Below are 22139 nucleotides of genomic sequence, written 5' to 3'. Positions count from 1 at the left end.
ATATAATTTACGTAAATACTTCCCTCCAACATCAAACTTACCAAATGAGCTGTTTTGTGAGCTGACCATTTTTTAATTTATTTATTTTTTGAGGCTTTTGCAACCTGGCTTCCAACTATTATTAAAGTAGCCTCTTCTAAAATCACAATTTTCCTCTATATTATTCTTCTATATTGATTATTTCCTCTATCATTGAGCTAAATAGAAATCATTCAATATTGGTTGGTGCCAAATATATATTCATTCATTCAAGAAATAATTACTGAACCCTTCTATGACAGGCACTATGCGATCTAGTAGGGAAATACGAATAAAAGTGATTCAGATATGGCCCCTGCCCACAAAGATCTTGAAAGTGAAAGTCACTCAATGATGTCCGACTCTTTGAGACTCCATGGGCTATACAGTCCAAGGAATTCTCCAGCCCAGAATACTGGAGTGGGTAGCCTTTCCCTTCTCCAGGGGATCTTCCCAACCCAGGGATCGAACCCAGGTCTCCTGCATTGCAGGCAGATTCTTTACCAGCTGAGCACAAGGGAGGCCCAACAAAGATCTTAGGAGCTATCTAAAAATGACCAATAATTATCATCATAATGATGTGGTATCTATTGATACTACAACAAAGGCAAGTACAGAGTACTCCGTGAGCACATAGGAAGAGTGCCTACATAAAGCCCAGGAAGGTCTGGGTCTATAGAGAGTCATTTCTATGCATGGTTGGTATGGAAGCTGAGTGAACTCAGGATTTCGGGAAATGAAAGACAAATGATATGGCATGAGCACTGTGGGAAAGGAACAAAGAGATAAGGGAGAAGAAGTGAGCAAGGCCCATTTTGGAAGCCATCCTGTGGCAGAGCAATATTCAGAATTAATAAACCATAGTTATTTCTTTTCTTTTTTTTAATTTTTATTAGTTGGAGGCTAATTACTTAACAACATTTCAGTGGGTTTTGTTATACATTGACATGAATCAGCCATGGAGTTACACGTATTCCCCATCCCGATCCCCCCTCCCACCTCCCTCCCCACCCGATTCCTCTGGGTCTTCCCAGTGCACCAGGCCCGAGCACTTGTCTCATGCATCCCACCTGGGCTGGTGATCTGTTTCACTATAGATAATATACATGCTGTTCTTTATCATAGTTATTTCTATGTATTTTCTTTTTTGTTCAGCTGGGGGAGAAGAGTAGGAACAAAGATTTAACCTGATAAAGATTCCCCTGGATGTGACTGCAAAACCAGAGGGGAATATCTGGAGAAGAGTGATTAAGGCTTAATGAGAGATGAAGACACCCCCAGACAAGGTGGAGCTGGAGACAACCACTTGGAAATGATCCCTGTGTGTGGATCAGCTGTGGACACAGCATTTCATTATGAGGAAACTGGAGCAAAGGGAGTCATCACAGACTGGATTTTATAAAGATCACTCTTGACTGCAGTTGGTGGAAGGAGGTAGTGCACTGGTTAGATGTGTGGCTGCAGACAGGAAGAAAATAAAAGGAGTCTAGAGATTTACAGAAGATTAAAATCTATAATTTTAATGTAGTGATAAACTTAATGTTTGTTCCATAACAACATCAACTGAAGTTATACACCTACAATTACAAAAGAAAAAGTATTCAATATGCGCTTCATTCAATCTATAAATAAGGGTGCTGTCATGGATCCCCAAGTTATAAAATGTCAGAGTGGCAAAGTATTTTTGAATTCATCTAATCTGGTCATGGCAAGCAAGTTTCATCTCACATGACAACTCTAATTGATGTCACGGGTCCACCTGAATCATCCTGACTCCTTCCTTTCTTTCATTACTCACATCTGCTTCATTAATATTTCCATCTGTTCTCCCACCCACTTTGTTTCTTGAATCAGTCTACCTTTCTCCATATCCACCCTAGTCTGAAGGGCATCATTTCTTGCCAGGAATGATTGTCAAACCTGTCTTCCCACAGCCCATTTTGCTCTACATCAATCTATTTCCCACACAGTCTTCAGAGTGATCTCAAAATTTTGGAAGAAAATCTGGCAGTTTCTGTCAAAATTGTTACTGTGAACTGCCTTTGACCTAGCAATAATTCCACTTCCAAGAATATGTTTTATATATGTATATAAAATACTATATGTAACACTATAATCACTATAGTATTGTATGTAATAGAAAAAAGTAAAAATAAAAGTTGTCTAGAAAAAGAAGTTAAGGAAATACTGGTATAGCTAGAGTATGAACTTCTATGCACACATTAGAATTTAGGATGTCACAGACCTACATGAACTGCCAGGGAGACCTTCAAGATAGATATACTGTTAAGTAAAAAAAAAGTCTGACAATCATATGAAATAACCCTAATTTTCTAAAAATCTTGTCATCAAACTTTAACATGTCACAAATTTAAAAGCCAATTAGTACTATAAGGCTATAATGAAGAAAACAACATCAATAAAACAGAGCCCTTTTCTAATCCATCTCTCCCTACTTGCAATTCCTGCTCCCCAGGGGCAACTGCATCAACTCGTTGGGCTATTTCTCCTGAGATTTATTTTACCTTAACACACTTACACTACGAATTCTGTGTGTTTTAATTACCCTTTGTCTTTCAACTCTGGAAAAGAACAGGAAAAGGCTTGCAAAGTAGCAGGACATGGATCCCCAACCTCACGAAGCTCCCTGTCCCACTGGTCCTGAACTTCAGGCTGCCGACTTTTTGCCACTTACAGACAAACCTCATCTTTTTCAAACTGAAGTATAGCTGCTTTACAATATTACATTAGTTTCAGCCGTATAATGGGATTCCCTTGTGGCTCAGATGGTAAAGAATCCACCTGCAATGAGGGAGACCTGGGTTTGATCTCTGGGTTGGGAAGATCCCCTGGAGAAGGGAAAGGCTACCCACTCCAGTATTCTGGCCTGGAGAATTCCACGGACTCGCAAAGAATCAGACACGACTGAGCAACTTTCACTTTCAGCTGTATACCACCGCAATGATTCAATAAATTTTATAGACTATATCCATTTAAAGTTGCTGCAAGTGGGAGGGGGGATCGGGATGGGGAATACATGTAACTCCATGGCTGATTCATGTCAATGTATGACAAAACCCACTGCAATGCTGCAAAGTAATTAGCCTCCAACTAATAAAAATAATTGAAAAAAAAATAAAGTTGCTGCAAAACATTGGCTATATTCCTTGTGCCACACATTACATCCTCATATCCTATTTACTTTATACCTAGTAGTTTGTACCTCTTAATTCCCTTCCCCTATCTTGCCCCTCTTCCCCCAGCCCTCTCCCCACTGGTAACCACCAATTCTCTATATCTGTGAGTCTGTTTCTGTGTTGTTATATTTATTCATTTGCTTTATTTTTTAGATTTCACATATAAGTTAAAACATACCATATTTGCCTCTCAGTCTGACTTATTTCACTGAGCATAATACCTTCCAGGTCCATTCATGCTACTGCAAATGACAAAATTTCATTCATTTTTATAGCTAATACTCCACTGGGTGTGTGTGTGTGTGCGTGTGTGTGTGTGCGTATACATCACATCTTTTTTTTCTTTTTGGGGGGCCATGATTCATGTGGGATCTTAGTTCCCCAAGCAGAAATGGAACCTGTGTCCCCTTCAGGAGAGAACGCAGTCTTAGCCACTTAACCACCAGGGAAGTCCCTGCACCACATCTTTATCTACATTCAGTGGCTGATGGACACTTAGGTTGCTTCTGTATCTTGGCTAATGTAAAGAATGCTGCTGTGAATACAGAGGTGTATGTATCTTTCCAAATTAATGTTTCCTTTTTCTTCAGATATATATCCAAAAAACCTAATCTTAGTCAATACAGAAGCCAAAAGGAAATTCTGCTGATCCAGATAACAAACAATGCTGGAAATTATGGAGATGAAATAAACAAAAACATATACCATTTACGTGTCAGGATGGGACTTCCCTGGTAGTCCAGAGGTTAAGACTCTGAGCTCCCAATGTAGGGGGCACAATTTGTTCACTGGTCAGGGATCCCACATGTGTCTTGGTCAAAGAAAAAAGAAAAAGTTATGTGCCAAGATCTACCCTGAACACTTCATAGCTATTAAGTCACTTAACTCTGATATGAACTTTATGAGGTACTATTATACTTATGAAGTCATTAAGTACATAAACTTATGAGGTACTACTACACTTAGATAAAGAATCCAAGGCAAGAAAGGTTAAATAACTCATTCTACTAACAAAGGTGGAACCAGACTGAGTGCTGGCGCTTAGCTTCATAGCCCACGCTCTCAGCCACACAGGTAGCCATGGAAGGACAACATCCAAAATCAGCCCGGGGATGCCAGCAGGGTAGCCGGTAACACTCACATCAGTGTAACTGTGTGAAAGCACCTTCTTTCTTGAAATGTCTAAAATGTCTTTTTAAATGACATTTAAAGCCCCCGGTAGAAATCTGCATTTGGAATCTTGATGTGAGACTAATTCAGTTTATCAAGCATTAGTACTTAACAACTAATCAAAATTTACTGATGAATCTGGTCCAAAACTGAGTACTTTTCTGAGTTCAGCATTAACAGTTCTTTTAAAAACTTTTTCCCCCTCACTTAAGTTCACTTTAAGTACACAGACTGAGTCAATATAAAGAAAAACAGAAGTAAGCATAACTGTACATGGCTATAGCTTAACCTCTCAGAGGGGCCTGGGATTGCAATAGCTAGAGATAAGATGGGAAGAAAAAAAAAAAAAGCTTTATTTTTCTTAATGTGATAGCCTTACTGAGATATAATTCACACATCACATAGTTAACCACTTAGTATACAAGTATATAGTATACAACGGTTTTTAGTACAGTCAAAGAATTGTGTCTCCATTACTAAAATCAATTTCAGATCTTTTTCAACACCTCAAAAAGAAACCCTACATCCATCAGCCCTCCCTCCCCATTCCCCCCAATCCCCTTGGCCCTAGGAAACCAGTAATTTACTGTCTCTATAGATTTGCCTTTTCTGGACATTTTGTATAAGTAGAATACAATATGTGGCCTTTCATAGCACCTTATAGTACTTCATTTCTTTTTGTTTTCAGATAGTTTCATTGTATGGATATACCACATTCATTTATCCATTCATCAGCTGGTGAACATTTGGGTTTTTTCCACTTTTTGGCTATTAAGAATAACAATACTATGAACCTTCATGTATACACATTTTACACATTTTCATTTCTCTTGGGTATACATCTAGGTGTGAAATTGGTGCGTTGTATGGAAACTCCATACTTAAGTTTTTGAGGAACTGCCAGACTGTTTTCCATTTTCCACTCCTACTAGCAGGATGGGAGGGTTCCAGTTCTTCCATATCCTGGTCAACACTTGTTAATATCTTTTTTATTGTTACATCAGTGGGTATAAAGTAGTATCTCATCATGGTTTTGATTTGCATTTCTAATGACTGATGTAAACAGTTTTATTTATCACTGCTAGAAATCCTTATTTCTGAAGAGTTAACAAGATTTTATCCCCTATCATCTTAAGAAAAAAAAAAAAAATCCTCTCTCCTCTCCTCTGTGACTTGATGCTGAAAAACAGTTCTCAAGTCCAAGATCAGTAAGCCAGTCTGACTTCACAATAATTGCTTTCTTGCTGGCCTTGAATCTTTGTTCTTCAAAGGACTATCTGTTACAATTACTGATAATAAGCAGAAGTTACTTTGATCATTTATTTTTCTTTAGAAACACTAAAGTTAAAATGTTTATCTAAATATTTGTGAAAACGTCTGCAGGGGCATATTCACTATCACTGATTAAATAATGGCTTATCCTGAACATCCTCATTTGCTTTGAAAAATGTATCACATATCCAGTAGAAGGAGATGTGACAAAAACCACCATCCGGCAATAAAATGTAATTCATTGTTCACTGGTTCATTAGCTTGCACCCTGCTACCATTTCTTTCCACTCCTTCAAGGCCAGAATTAGTGTGCATGCTACTTAAAACCTCGGAGCAAAATCTGAGATACAGGAAAATTTTAAGACCCAGCTTAGAAAACGGTAGCCCAACAGAATCAAATTTGATCCCCCATGCCATTCTTAGTATAATGGTGATGAACCTCTGCTCCTATTTCCTTCTCTCCCTGCATCACCACACACTTTTCTGGAAGACAAATGTTTAGGGAAACAGCTTTGGAGGAGGAACCCTAAAGGAAGGTTAATTAGATAAAAAGTTCTTTATTATATGAAATTGGGCAGTTGAAGATGATGTGAAAGCAGAAAGGCACCTTAGTACTCTCAGTTTATCCTGTTCAATTTGTTCAAATACTCTATTAAGTAGAATTTCTATGTAAGATCAACAAACACCCCTCCATGCACACTAAAATCTAATTGAGTTGATTCCCAAGCCTATGTGGTGAAGAAGTGAAAAACTGTAGTGAGGGGACAGGACATCCAACTTCCTGGCCTGGATACCACTGAGATGGACAATGAAGAAGTGCTAAGGCTAGTGGTGCTGACCCAAATGGAGCTGGGTCAGAGCAGATGTGCCCTACCTTTTTACAGACATGCTCTATTTAATCTTTTTTCTTGAAGACTCTCATCCCCAATGACCAGCTTCACTTCTTTCTCATTTAATAGAAAAAAAATTTACATGCAATGAGCTTTTTAAAAAGTATTAACTACTTTATAACTGTTCCTACCACTTTGCCACTTCTGTTATTGAGCTCATCTTGATTTTGTGGGGTGAAATTACAATACATTTAATGAACTAAACTAAAGGAAGTCAACTGGAAAGGAAGCAAAGTTGGAACATTTGTAATTTTTTTTCAGCAACTTGAGAGAAATCTAAAAAGTATTCATGCTGACCACCTGTAGAAACTAAGTAACATAAAGAAGATGGTAACTCTCTGCATAGTGAGACTCTAGAAGATACAAAATAAAGAGATGTTTCTAAGCATTTGAGGTCAGCAAATTCAGGAGTAAATATGTTCTTCATGATCAAGGCAGTTCCTCTGATAAAGCACTGTGGAGGTATCCACTGGATAGTAAAATTTTCTCCTGAGTAGAAGTCAGACACCAGATGCAGCAGGGCCATGCTCCTTACTCCCCAGGAGGCTGGCGGCTCACCTTTACTGTCTGTCCCTTCCTCGTTCTACTGCATCTCCCTGACACCTACCACTGCTGGTGAGGGTAAGGCAGTGAGATGGGCGAGGGACAAATCTGAATCTGATCAAGCCGACGTAGCAATGGTTCTCAAACTTTAGGATACATCAGAATCATTGAGAAGACTGAAGGCCTCTTCTTCAGAATTTCTGATTCGACAGGCCTGGAGTGAAGCTAAGAATCTGTATTTCTAATAAGTTTCCCAGATGATCTGATGTTACTGATCCTGGAACCTCATTTGAAAACCACTGCTCTAGTGCCAATTATGAAATGAGAGGAAGAACAGGAGATGGGGAACTTTGACGCAAACATCATGGGGATGCAATCAGCAAAACTGTATGTTGTGAAAAAATCTACAAAAAAATCTACAGAATAAACCTTATTCTACAAATAATCTTCACAGGGAACAAGAGAGAGATCAAGAAAGATCCTACAGACTAAAAGAGGCTTAAGAGATAAGGCTGCTGCTGCTGCTAAGTCACTTCAGTCGTGTCCGACTCTGTGCGACCCCTTAGACGGCAGCCCACCAGGCTCCCCCGTCCCTGGGCTTCTCCAGGCAAGAACACTGGAGTGGGCTGCCATTTCCTTCTCCAATGCATGAAAGTGAAAAGTGAAAGTCAAGTCGCTCAGTAGTGTCCAACTCTTAGCAACCCCATGGACTGCAGCCTACCAGGCTCCTCCGTCCACGGGATTTTCCAGGCAAGAGTACTAGAGTGGGGTGCCATTGCCTTCTCCGAAGAGAGAGAAGGCAGTCAAAAGTAATTCTTGACCTTATCTGGAGATGTGTGAAGTGTGAACATAGACTGAATATTTGATACTAAGGAATTATTGTTAATTATTTTAGATATGATAAAAGTTTTGTGGATATATTTTTAAAACTAGTCCTGGGGGACATAAACCTAAAAATACTTATGGATAAAATTATTTTTGATGTTTAAAAAAAGTTATCAAAGAGGAAGGTGGTCTGAGTTATGAACTGGGATCAGGAGAACTGATTCTGAAAATCTTTACCTAACTTCTTGTTCAGTGAAATTGTGTGGTAGCTTGATACTGGTATAGTAAATACATGGGAAAAGACTCCCCAAGAGAAATTAGCAAACACTATAAATCAAGTCACCAGCCAAGAGTTAACAGAGTTGGGGATAAATAGATGAGGGGGTTATTACACTATTCATTTTACTATTGTCACTCATCAACATTTTCCATCATTTAAAAAAAAGGTAGAAAAGAAAACCAGCATTCCTGGGAGCAGATGGGGGAACCAGGGGACAGATAAATTCTGATACAGTGGTCCATTGACCCTCTCTGCAAAAACACTGCCTTAATACACACATCCAGGCACTAAACAGAGTCATTTATTCTGAAACAACCACTGGCACCCACAACCATTGGCACCCCTGTCCCCAACCACTGGACATCTCTCTGGTCCTAAAGTACCCACTGCCTAGAAGACCCATCTCTAACCCAGCCCCAATGTCCTGCCAAAGAATGAAAATGCCATTCCAAGAGCTGAGATTCCTTCTCTACCACAGAATGCATACCACAGAATGTGTATACTACATCACATTAAAAACTCCTAAGGAATAGTATGGGGATGTTCCTACCACCTTTTGTCTGGCACAGACCTTGTCATATACAGACACTAAATGTAGATGGACTGAATGAATGAGGCCCTATTAAGTGGGCCGGAAAGGACTAAAAGCCATGACCCCCTTCTTGGGTCTATCACCTCATCAACTCACATCTGGCCACTAATTTAAGTTGAATTAAAACAGGAATATAAAACTATTCTGACACCAACTGGTAAACTTCAATACAATTCTGATGCTAACCACACAGAGTAGCACCAGAGTCCACAGTTCAGGGACATGGTCCCCAACAAGACTGCCCTTCCTCCAGTTGCTAGTTGCACTTTAGTGGTCCTGGGCCACCAACATGTCCAACCAACTGGCTATAAATTCACAGGTTCCCACAACTCTCAGGTTTGACTTGTAAAACAACTCACAGGAGTTTAGGAGATGGCAACCCACTCTGGTATTCTTGCCTGAAAAACTCCATGGACAGGGGAGCCTGGCAGGCCACAGTCCATGGGGTCGCAAAGAATCAGATACGACTGAGCACACGCTCACACATACCTATTCCTGGGGGTTTCCCTGATAGTTCAGCGGGTAAAGAATCCCCCTGAGAATGCAGGAGACACAGGAAACGTGGGTTTGATTCCTGAGTTGGGATGATCCCCTGGAAAAGGAAATGGCAACCCACTCCAGTATTCTTGCCTGGAAAATTCCATGGACACAGGAGCCTGGTGGGCTACAGTCCACGGAGTCGCAAAGAGTTAGATCACTGAACACACACAAGCAAGCACATTCCTATTATTACAGTTTTATTATAAAGGATACAAATCATTATTAGCTAAATGAAGATACACATAGAGCACAGTCTGGGAGGGTCCTGAACACAGAGTTCCCCTGTCTCTTCTCACAGAATCAGGGTGCTTCACCTTCCCAGCATATCATCAACCAGGAAGTTCCGCCAAGCTTTGATGTTCAGAGCTTTATTGGGGTTTCATTCCATAGATACGATTGACTGAATCGTGGGCTACAATACTAAATCCAATCTCCAGTCCCTCAGCTTTCCCCAGAAGTCAGATTGGCTCAAAGTTCAAACTTTCTAATTACATGGTTGGTTTTTCTGGTGACCAGGCCCTATCTTGAATCATCTCATTAACATAAACTCAAGCCTGATCCAAGGGGGTTTATGTGTAACAAAAATATTTCCATCACTTGGGAAATTCTAAGAGTTTTAGAAGTTCTGTGCCAGGAATCTGGGACAAAGGCCAGACATATTCTTTATTATTCAACAAAAACAAACTGTGAAAACTCCCTAGCCAACTTACAAAAATAAAGAAAGCATGAAAAAAGCTATAAAAGACCACTCATTTTAGGGTGTTAAATCCCTCTCTCACTTGTTGGCATTTCAGATACCAATCATCTGCTAGACCTACACAACACTTAAAAATTTGGTATGCATTAAATTGAACCATACTCTGAGAATTATCTATGGATCACTATCAATAGAAAAAAAAAAAAAAACAACCCTGGAGCATCATCAATCAGACATGGCTTCTCTGTGAATTGAGAAACCAACCCACTAGTTGAACATTGAACTCTTGGTTGGGTAACAGTAAGACAGAGCAGTTGCCCTGTTAATGATCATGGAGTCACCAAACTAAAAACTTTAATAATCTTTCTGAAGAGATTATCAAGCATTTACAGCATGAAGCAAATTCTCCTCTTATCATTTTACATTTGTTTAAAAATAATGGATGTCTTAAAAAAAAAAAAAAAAGGTTAATAATAACATTGCAAACTGAACAATAATTCTCCAGCCACTGGTTTACCAAAAAAATCTTCATCCAAATCTTGACATCTTTAGTCACTGTCTTCATACACATTGTCTTGTGGGTATCACATCTTCAAACTGTTAACAAATTCCCTGGCAAATATCAGGGCTTGGACTAAAAACCTCAAGCCATCTATTTTTTAATCTTAAATTCACTTAAATAGAATCTCAAATGCAAAAGAAAATGCAAGAAGAGCCCTAGCAGATCAAGTTATCTTTTTTTATTTGAAATGTAATTGACTTTCAATATTATATGTTTCAGATGTATAACATAGTAATTTAATATTTTTATATGCTACAAAATGATCACCACAGTAACTTGCTACCAACTGTCACCATAAAAAATAATTATCATCTTATTACCTATATTCCCTATGCTGTACGTTACATCCTTGTGACTTGTTTTATTATTGGAAGTATGAACCTCTTAATCTCCCTCACCAATTTCACTCTTCCCCTGACTTCACTCCCCTATGGTAACCACCAGTTTGTTCTCTGTATCTGTTTCTGTTTTAATACATTTGTAAATTTGTTTTATTTTTTTAAGTTCTACATACAAGTGAAACCATACAATATTTGTCTTTCTCTGTCTGACCTATTTCATTCAGCATAATACCCTCTAGGCCCATCCATGTTGTCATAAATGGCAAGATGTCATTCTCTTTTTTAGCTGAGTAATATTCCACCTGTAAATATATACCACATCTTTATCCATTCACCTAACAATGGGCACTCAGGTTGCATTCTTATCTTGCTTCTGTAAATAATGCTGCCTTGAGCACAGCGGTGTGTTTATTTTTTTGAATTAGTGTTTTTGTTTTCTTTTGAAAAAAATCCAGAACTGGGATTGCTCAGACATACAATAGTTCTCTTTAAATTTTTTTGGAAAACCTCCCTACTGTTTCCCCTTAGCTTAGATGTTCACCTCTGAGATTCAAGTAAGTAAAAGACAAGGCCTTGAATTAAGAGCACAAAGAAGTAAAACCTTAAATTATCCCTTTAAATTAAATAACAGCTAAAGCAAATACCATTCCTCTCCCGTTCTGAATATGAGATGTCCGCACCTTTTCCCTCCATTCTAATCCGCCTCCCCACCGCCGATGCTAGGACCTTGCTCCATCAGACACTACCTCTCCACGGGCTCCTTTCCCTCTGCATGTGAACATGCTTATGGTGACTCTAACTTAACAAAACAAAATCAGAGACCTGTACTTCACCAAGTCCTTTCTCCTTCAAAACATACTCACCATTTTTTATCTGAATCTTCTGCAGGCTCTGTCTTCTTTCCTTCCTTATTCCTTCCCTCCTTCCCTCCCTCCACCCCCCCCCCCACACACACTCCCTGACCCACTGGACCTGACCTCTTCCACCACAACCCCACTGGAGCCTCTATCCCCAAGAATCACAGCTGAGTCAATCATTTCAACACTGGCTTTATCCAACTTGACCTCTTCACTGCTCCCAACACCACTGATGCCTGTTTCAGTCACTTTTATTCAGCATAGTACTGAAAGCCCTACCAGAGGAATTAGGCAAGATAAATAAATAAAAGGGCATTCAAGTCAAAAAGGAACAATAAAACTATTCACAAATTACATGATTATACAGAAAATCCTAAAGAATCCACAAGTTGCAGGGTACAAGATCAACATACAAAAATCAGTTGTAGTTGCATATATTCATAATCAACAAACTGAATATGAAATTTAAGAAAGCAAGTTTTTTGTTTTTGTTTTGCAGAAATGGAAAACCTGATCCTAAAATTCATATAGAATTGCAAGGAGTCCTGAAAACTCAAAAGAATCTTGAAAAAGAAGAACAAAATAGTGGTGACAGTTACACAAAATAATCAATGTACTGAATGCCCCTGAACTGTATACTTTAAAATGGTAACACACACACACACAAAATAAAATGGTAACACAGTACATTTTATGTATATTCTACCACAATAAAAAATGCATTATGACAGCTATGTAAAGAAATTTTTAAATGCTTATAACCTTTTCTGTAAAAAAATAAATAAATAAGGCAAGAAAAAAATGAGAGGCAATTCAGGCATGAAATAAAATGAACAGTATAATGGCATTAAATCCAGCCTAAAGTCAAACCCTGCTTATTATATGGTCTTGGATAGTTTCTAGGTCTCAATTTCCTTATCTGTGAAATGGAGATAATTATAGTCCCTACCTTTTTTAGAAGATCAGGAGGATTCAATGAGACGATGCATAATAAATAACTGAGCACTGAGACTAATAAAGAATAAAGGCTTAATAAATTCAACCTGTCCTAGTTGCAGAACAGTATTTATGGGTAAATTACGTAAAATGTAGAAAAAGAGTTAAAAAAAAAAGTCTCCTCCAGCTGATATTTCCAGAGCAAGTTGAAGGAATACATAGTGTGTACGTTTTATGAACAATCACGCTGCACAACTGTGATTTGTGCACCTTTTTGCACATATGCTTTACTTCAAAAAAAGTTTACCTGACTGAAAAAGGCGACTGCACAATATTGTGAATGTACTGTACTGATGGCACTGAACTGCACACTTAAAATGGCAAATTTTACACTACATACAGTTTACCACAGTTCTTTACAGCGAGGTAAAAAGAAAGAATGGTGATTTGGGGGACAGTGTAGAGTATAGATGGATGGAAGACAGACGAGTGGGAGACCTACAGGAGGCATCCAGTTAAGAAGCAATGTAAGGATTTCCCTGGTGGTCCGCTGGCTAATATGCCCCACTCCCAATGCAGGGCGCCTGGGTTCAATTCCTGGACAATGAACTAGATCCCACATGCTGCAACTAAAAGTTCACATGCCACAACTAAGACCTGGTGCAGTCAAATAATTTTTCTCTTTTAAGAAGTAATAAAAAGTAAACCCAAGGCAGGGAAGGGACAGTAGGGAAGGAGAAGATGGGGGAACCCAGAAATCAAAACAAACGAAAGTGAAAGAGGGCAAAAGAGAGAAGAAAGTGATGGATTTCTGGGTTTCTTGCTGAAGAAATCAGAAAAAGGTGACTGCAGAGAAAATAGAGATGTGTGACAGGTAAGTTGACAACATTAGTTTTAGGCATCATGAGTTTGAAAGATGAATGAGAGGTGACCAGCTGACAAGACAGCCATAACCAGGGTGTGTGTCTAACAGAGCAAGTTTGATTCTGAAGGTCCAGGTTCAAGGCAGGTTCGATGCTCAGGAAGAGAACTGTCACTGAGGGGGAAACAGTGAACGAACCGAACGCTGGGGGTCCTCAACAGACACTTAAAGGACAGAGGCGAGACAGTGAGGCACAAGGGGACAAAGACACCGATGCCGAGGAGGGGAAAGTTTCAAAGAGGGCTGGTCTAACTGTGTCTAAATCCTCCTGAGAGACCCAGATATGTGAACTGTAGAAATATTATTATTATTATTAAGCAAGTCTCAGAAAAGTTCCAATAAGGCAATTTAAACCAACTCCAATTGTTATGTGGTATATACTGTGCAATAAAAAATGCTGGGGGAATATCCTAAGGAATCCACTAAAAAACTAGAGAACTAATAAATAAGTTCAGCAAGACTGCAAGATACTAGGTCAATATCTTAAAAATTAACTGTATTTCTATACATCTGCAATGATCAATCTGAAAATGAAATTAAGAAAATTACATTTACAATCACTTCACAAGAAATAAATTACTTAGGAATAAATTTAATAAAAGAAGTGCAAACCTTACATTCTAAAAACTACAAGACACTTGTGGTTCTTTAATTTAGAAATTATAGAAGACCTAAATAAATGAAAAGACATTCTATATTCACAGATCTGAAGACTTAACATTGTTAAAAGGCAATACTCGCCAAATTAATCTATAAATTCAATGCAATTTCTATCAAAATCCCAGTTGGCCTCGTTGCAGAAATTGACAAGTTAATCCTACAATTCATATGGAGATGCAAATAGGCAAAACTCTGAAAAAGAACAAAGCTGGAAAATTCACATTTCCTGATTCCAAAACTACTACAAATCTACAGTAGTTAAAGAATGCAGGAGTGGCACACAGTCAGATATATGGAATAGAACTGAGAGTTCAAAACAGACTCTAGCATTTACAGTCAACTGATATTCAACAAGAGTACCAAGACAATTAAATGGGGAAAGAATAGTCTTTTTAATAAGTGGTTCTGGGGACTTTCCTGGTGGTGCAGTGACTAAGACTGTGCTCCTAGGGCAGCGGGCCTAGGTTCAATCCCTGATCAAGGTACTGGATCCCACATGTCGCAACTAAGTTGCAACATGGTGCAACTAAGATCTGGTGTAGCCAAATAAATAAATATTAAAAAAAAAAAAAAAAGTGGTGCTAGAGAAACCACATATAAATGAATGAAGTACTTTACTTCTTAAACAAAAAATAACAAAAATGTACTACAACCTAGGGACATCCCTGGCAGTCCAGTGCTTAAGATTCCACATTTCCACCGCATGGGACACAGGTGTAATCCTTGCTTGGGGAACTAAGATCTCCTATGTTGCGTAGCCAAAAAAAACCCCCAAAGTACTACAACCTAAATGTAAAGCTAAAACTGTAAAACTCATACAAGAAAACAGAGAAGTTAATCTTCATGACCTTGGGTCTGGCAATGGCTTCTTAAATAAGATACCTCAGGCACAAACAACAAAAGAAGATGATACACTGGACCTAATAAAAATTACAAACTTGTACTTCAAAAGACAATATCAAAAAAGTAAAACAACAACTTGCTAAATGCAGAACATATTCTTTAGTCATATATCTGATAAAGGACTTGTTTAGAATATACAAAGAACTCTTAGAACTTAACAATAAAGAGACAAACCAATTTTAAAAAATGGACTAAGGACCTGAATAGACATTTCTTCAAAGATACACAAATGACCAACAAACACATAGAAAAATGCTCAATATCATTAGGAAACTGCAAAGCAAAGCTACAATGAGGTAGCTACTACTTCCTACCCACTAGGTTGGCTATAATAAAAAAGATAAAAAGTGTTGACAAGGATGGGGAGGATTCAGAACCCTCAATACACTGCTGGTTAGAAAATATAAAATGACACAGCCACTTTTGGAAAACAATTAGTTCCTCAAAATATGAAGTATAAGAGTTGCCATATGGTGCAAGAATTCTATTACTGCGTATATACCAGAAAGAAATGAAAACCCATGTCCACACTGGAACTTATACACAGAAGTGTTCACAGCAGCATTATTCGTAATAATAAAAAAAAGTGGAGACAATCTAAGTGCCCATCAACTGCTGAATGGATAAACAAAATGTGGTAGATTCATACAATGGAACAGAATTCAGCAATAAAAAGGAATGAAGCACTAATATATGCTACAATATTGATGAATTTTTTAAACATTATGCTAAGTGAAAGAAGCCAGAAGCAAAAAGACCATATATTTTATGATTCCATTTAAATTAATTGGCCAGGATAGGCGCATTCATAGAGACAGAAAGGAAATCAGTAATTGCCTAAAACTGAGGGGAACAGGGATGTGGGCAGGTGATGGCTAAAGTGTACGGGGTGTCTTTCGTGGGGTGATAAAAATGTTCTAAAACTGACTGTGGTGACAGTTGTACATATCTGTAGATACAGTAAACCAATGAACTATACACTTTAAATGGGTTAATTACGTGGTATATGGATTATGTCTCCATAAACCAAAAAAGAAAAAAATGCTGAGACCACAAATATAAATGTTTTACTGTAATTATAGAAGTGAATCAAGTCTAGATGCCAAGTTATTGTTCTTATGAGGATGCAGTCAGAGTAACTTATTAATAAGTCAATAAAGTCTGAACTCTTCAGGCTTTCCCAAGAATGAAATATTCATTCTAATACTTCATATTTGATGTGTTGTTTGATATCAAACTGTTGTTAAACTAAACCAATAACAATTAATGAAGCTTTTTCAGTGTTTCTAGTAGCATACAGTTTTATAAACTGAATTGGTGGTTAGCCACTCAGGACCTTACTAAGTAAAGTGAAAGTGAAAGTCACTCCGTCGTGTCCGACTCTTTGCAGCCCCATGGACTATACAGTCCATGGAATTTTCTAGGCCAGAATACTGGAGTGGGTGGCCTTTCCCTTGTCCAGGGGGATCTTCCCAACCCAGGGATCGAACCCAGGTCTCCAGCACTGCAGGTAGATTCTTCACCAGCTGAGCCACTAGGGAAGCCCAGGAATACTGGAGTGGGTAGCCTATCCCTTCTCCAGCGGCTCATCCTGACCCAGGAATCGAACAGGGGTCTCCTGCATTGCAGATGGATTCCTTACCAACTGACAATGCAGGCAGATTCTTTACCAACTGAGCTATCAGGGAAGCCCTACTAAGTAAAGTCTCTCTGATATATTATGGTTCTAATACTATATACCCTATTTCTAATTTTAGGTACTGTGGACTTATTATCCTAATGTTCCTAATCACTGGCTATGCAACATGTTCTGTATGATGTTACAGAAAAGTCTGAATGAACTTTTTGGTCATCCTAGTATTTCTTATCTTTTCAAAAACATATGTTTTCTGCATAACATAAAATTTACCATTTCAGCCATTTAAGTGTACAATTCATGGCATTAAGTGCATTCGCAACGTTGTGTAACCATCACCCCTATCCAATCTCAGAACTTTGTCATCGTTCCAAACAGAAACTCCGCTCTCATTAAACAGTAACTCCCCACTGTCCACTCTCCCCAGCTCCTAGTAATCTCTATTCTGCTGTCTCCATGAATTTGCCTATTCCAGGTACCTCATATAAATGGATTCATACAATATTTCTCCTTTTGTGTCTAGCATATTATACTAGCATAATGTCGTCAAGAATCATCCATGCTCCTCCTCTTTTCTCTTCTCCGCCATCCTATGTGCGGTTGAGTTCTCTCCTCACCATGTCGTCTCAAGACTTTCAGGATCAAGTGATTCCTAGCCAAGAAAAAAAGCAGAATCGTCCCATTCCTCAATGGATTCGAATGAAAACTGGCAATAAGATCAGGTACAATTCCCAGAGAAGACACTGGAGAAGAACCAAGCTGGGTCTATAAGAAGCCTCACATAAAAAGTAGCACACATGTTAAGACCACTTTTTTAACCATCCAAATCACAGCAAGAACATCACTACTGTAATGCTTGGCTCCTGATGTTCCTTGTTTCCTCGCTATCAGTCTATGAGACTCAGTAATAAATATGAAACTTTGTTAGGAAAAAAAAAAAGAATCATACATGCTGTAGTATACATCAGAATTTCATTCCTTTTTAAGGATGAATAGTGTGCCACTGTACATATATACCACATTTTGTATACATACCACATTTATCCATTCATCTGTCTATAGAACACTTGGGCTATCTTTCGGCTATTGTGAATAATGCAGCAATGAACACCAGCATACAAGCATCTGTTTTACTCCCTGCTTTCAGCTCTTTGGGGGTATATACATAGTGGGACTGCTTGGTCACACAGTAATTCTATGTTTAACTTTTTAAGGAAAAGTGAAACAGTATTCCACAGCAGCCAGGACATTTTACATTCCCACCTGCAGTAAGCAAGAGTTCCAGTTTCACTACATCCTCACCAACACTTGCTCTTCTGTTTTTTTTTTTCCATAATAGCCAACCGCATGGGTATGAAGTGGTATCTCACTGTGTGCAGTGTATTTTTAGTCTATTATCTGTAAATAGAAGTTCACCTTGTGTTGACTTCTATAATTACACTTAGCACAGCCACTGAAGAGATATATTAAAAAAATTAAATACCAGTAAAATAAAGCACAGGGTTACAAAGATTCAAGTCAATTCAACTTTGAAAAAGATATAAAAAATAACCAAAAAATGAAGACATGACACAAAACTTGGAAATTCTGTTTTACTCACTTCAGACGAATAGCTAAAATAATAATGTTTTGGGTAAATAAAGATTGTTGCAAATCAAGTTACAACTTTGTGATTTATTGCTATGACAGTGAAACAAATGCAGAAGTCACTCCTGAAATAAATCTTTTAAAAACACATTTATTCCTGGGAGATTGTGGTCACTAACCCTATTTTAAAGATAAGCAAATTTAAAATCAGACAAGTTCCACAGCTTGTCTTAGACCACGAAGCAATTCTGTGGCAGGGATTTGTGAAATAATTTCTGATTTCCAGGATTAAGGTGAAAAACCAATAATTTAATGTGCATTAAAGCCAGGGTAACATAGTCGAACAATTTCCATTCTTAGTGTGAATAAACTAAGGGAAGTTGTCCACAGCACTGAACCTTACAACCTCCAATAGCAATGTCCAATAATTAACTCCCTGCCAGCCTAACTTAAATGTGGATTCAACTCAAAACTAGGTTGTTTGGGGTTTTTTCAGTGTGAGCTAGTAAACAATAAGTCTCTAACTTTGTCTCTCAAATGTTTTCATTGTTTTGTTAAATTCTGGCTGTTCAAAACTAGGGTAATTCTACCGTTAAACTGACAAAGCCTATGTTGAAGCCATCAAGGAAAAAGGAATTGCTTTTTGACAATCTTGCTTAAATCAGATATAGAGGTATTACTAGTCTTCTTTCCTGCACCACATGAGAAAAAAATTGTATTGTTGACCCTCACCACATTTGATCCAATCATTTTAGGCAAATGAAACATATCTTTATACATATATTCCCTGGGTCCACATGAAGAAATGCGTACTGAAGTATCCAAGGCTGAAAGAAGGTGAAATGCTGGGACTTGCTTTAAAATACTTCAGCAAAGGAGGAGGGAAAAAAAAAAAAAAGTATAGATGAAACATCTGTGACCGATATTTCAACTGTGTAACGTGGGTGACGGTATATAGGGAGTTCGTGTCACCTTTTCTATTTCCGTCTACGCTTAAAGTTTTGCACGATAACTTTTAACAAAATAAGTTATTTCCCAAGTTACCGTCCTGGTTAGGAAACCCGAGTCGGTGCAGACGAACGTTCTTGTCTTCGCAGCGAAACCGGGCGAAGCGTCTCCAGCCGAGGTGAGGCGGCCGTGGGCTCCACGCCCCTCCGGCCCCGCGCCAGCACGCGGGCCGAAAGCGCGCACGTTTCCCTCGAGCTGAATCTGACAACTCGCTCGCTGCTTTCCGGGGCTGGCAGGATCGCCGAGCTCAATTTGGAAGTGGCGCACGCGGGGTTCACGCCGGCGGCTCGGGGAACCTGGACGAACTCCCCTCGTGGGCTCCAAGGTCCCGGCCCAGGGTGGCAGGCCTGGCCCCTCGCAGCCCCTCTCTGGATCTCGAGAGACCCCCGCCCCCCGGCACCGCTCCCTCCGTCCCCGCACCGCGAACCCCCGCCCAGCCCGCCGCCTACCGTCCAAGTCCTCTTCGTCCTCCGACTCGCTGTCCGCCACCGCGTCGGCGACCAGGCCAGCGCCGGGATCGAAATCCTGGGAGCCGGAAGGAGGGGCGGCGGGCGGGGTGGAGGCTCTGGAGCGGGCCTCGCGCAGGCGGGTGAAGTAGTCCACCGCGAAGTCGACGAGGTCTGGTGGCCGCTGCCGCAGCACCTCCACGGTGTAGCCCTGCAGCAGCTCCGTGAGCCCGGGCGGGATCTGAATGTGGCTCATGCCGGCGGCGGCAGGCGGGACCGGGCCGCCGGCGGCCACCGCCTGGGCGGGAGCTCCCTCACGCCGGCCTCTCGCCCGGCGCCCGCGAGGTCTCCTCAGGCGCGACCCGGCGGGCCTTCCTCGAGGCACGCCGCCCTTTGGCCGGGTGTGTGTCTCCGGGCCCCACCACCCTACGCTACTCCGGCCGGCCTGGTGCCGCCGCCGCTGTCACTGGGTAGCCGCCGCCGCCGCCGCCGCCGCGGGCACCGACGAGCGGGCGAGCGGGACGGGCGGGGCGGGAGCCCGGGTTGTGACGCACGCGGCCGCGGGCGTGCGCGCTCCCGCCGAGCGCCGGCCCTCAGTGCGCTTGCGCCAAGGGGCCGTCTACTCGCCCCGCTACCCTGGCGATCCAGGCGCAAGGATCAGAGGTCTACCTGCTAAGCGGAGTGTTAGTGCCTCTTATCTTTCTTTTCTTCTTTCAGCACACGCTAAGATCCAACCATCTGTCCGCCCTTACTGGGTACTTGGGACATAGCTGAGAGCCAGACGCAAGAATGCCACCTCTCCATCTCGGTGTGGTTCCAGATATGGTGGAGAACAAGGGGACCCTCTTTAGGGGGTGACATTCAAGCTGACTCCGAGGCCTGGGCAGGACCTAACCACAGGAAGAGCCAGCGGAAAGCCATGTGGGCATAGAGGACAACAAGAGTAAAGACCTGGGAAAGTCACAACCACCCTGACTGTTGGGTGGCCTGGTGGCATGACCGTAGGACCCTCCAAAGTCTGGCAGTCAAAGAAAGAAGGCCTTGTAGGCAGTAGGAGTTTTGATGATATAATAATTTGGGAGCCACCGGCAGATAAATCTGGAAGAATGAGTTCGAAATATGTTCCTTGAGAAAAGGGAATAAAGCCTAGGGCAGGAATGACCACTGTGCCTGTTTCTCTGCTTGAGGATTCCCATCAGGATTCCCAGGACTAGGTCTGCACACCCGTTCTCTCCCCATACTCTGCCCTGGACCCTGGGCCCTGGGCCCTGGGTCCTGGGTCAGCATTGCTTGATGGTGTTTGAGCAGATGGCAAGGCACTGTTATCCTTTGTCCCTAGGAAGGGGCCTAGGCAAATGGGAGAGGCCATGCTATTTCCCAAACTGCACCTTCACCTACAGCAGATTGCAAAGGAAGAGAAAAGAGTGGAAACCTTCCCACTGTGTCCATAACACAGCCCAGGTGCTGACCAAAGTCCCAGTAAGCATGGGACAGCATCCTCTGTCTCTGCCGGGCCAAGTCAAAAAGTGACTAGATATAGCCTTGGGAATCTGAAAGGCATTTGGGATGGTTAAGCTCCACCTGGTAATTACCCAGTATTAATTAAATCCTCACTAGGACCTCTCATTTTGTCTTGGCACACACCCAGGAGCTCAGTGCTGCTGGGAACTGAGCGTCTAGAAGCAGGAATACGTGATCCCCACTGGTGCTCCCTGGACAAGTTTCTGGACTCCTGGGAGAAGTCCTGAACCATCAGCTTTGTTGGGGGAGGGGTAGTGTCCAGCTCATTCTCTGCTGGGGTCCTTATCGCACAGTCTTGCAAAAGATTTACTGAATAAATGAATAAATTTTCACACAGCAAGAAGAGCCAGTGAGACTGCTCTCCTGATCTCAGTCTCAGAACTAGGATCCTTTGATTCAAAGCTATGTGTCTGATCTCAGAATATAAAGACTTCAGTAAGGACAGGGCAATGAGAAGCTGGAGGGGCAGGGTTCCTCAACTCTTCTCTGCTCCTGTGAAGACTGACCCAAGTTTTCCAGGAGTCAGCCCATCCACAGGAAACCTAGGTGGGACTCCCACTGCCCTGCCACACCTGGGGATCTGACCCACTTCAGGAAATCCTACCACTGACCTTTTAGAAGGGCAAATTCGCAACTCCACTCTCTAGTTTGCCCATTTGTCAGATTTTATACATTTGAAAGGGGGACAGGCAGCTGTACAATTAGGACTCCAACCTCAGTTGCAAACAGGGCAGGA

The 22139-nt window shown here is 40.8% G+C and overlaps 1 protein-coding gene across 1 annotated transcript in view; it reads right to left on the bottom strand.

Moving 5' to 3' along the window:
* The window catches only part of PRKAR2A (protein kinase cAMP-dependent type II regulatory subunit alpha), a 70439-nt gene extending 50011 nt beyond the window's left edge, over window positions 1–20428 (bottom strand). Inside the window, exon 1 of the mRNA XM_043885668.1 lies at window positions 19886–20428. Coding sequence (XP_043741603.1) covers window positions 19886–20138 — 253 coding nt within the window. The 5' untranslated portion in view covers window positions 20139–20428. The remainder of the gene's footprint in view (window positions 1–19885) is intronic.
* Window positions 20429–22139: the final 1711 nt, after the last annotated feature.

This window comes from Cervus elaphus, chromosome 24 (assembly GCF_910594005.1).
Source record: "Cervus elaphus chromosome 24, mCerEla1.1, whole genome shotgun sequence".
Taxonomy (NCBI): Eukaryota; Metazoa; Chordata; class Mammalia; order Artiodactyla; family Cervidae; genus Cervus; species Cervus elaphus.
Note: the sequence above shows the minus strand (reverse complement) of the source record. Positions and strands in the feature narration are given on the sequence as shown.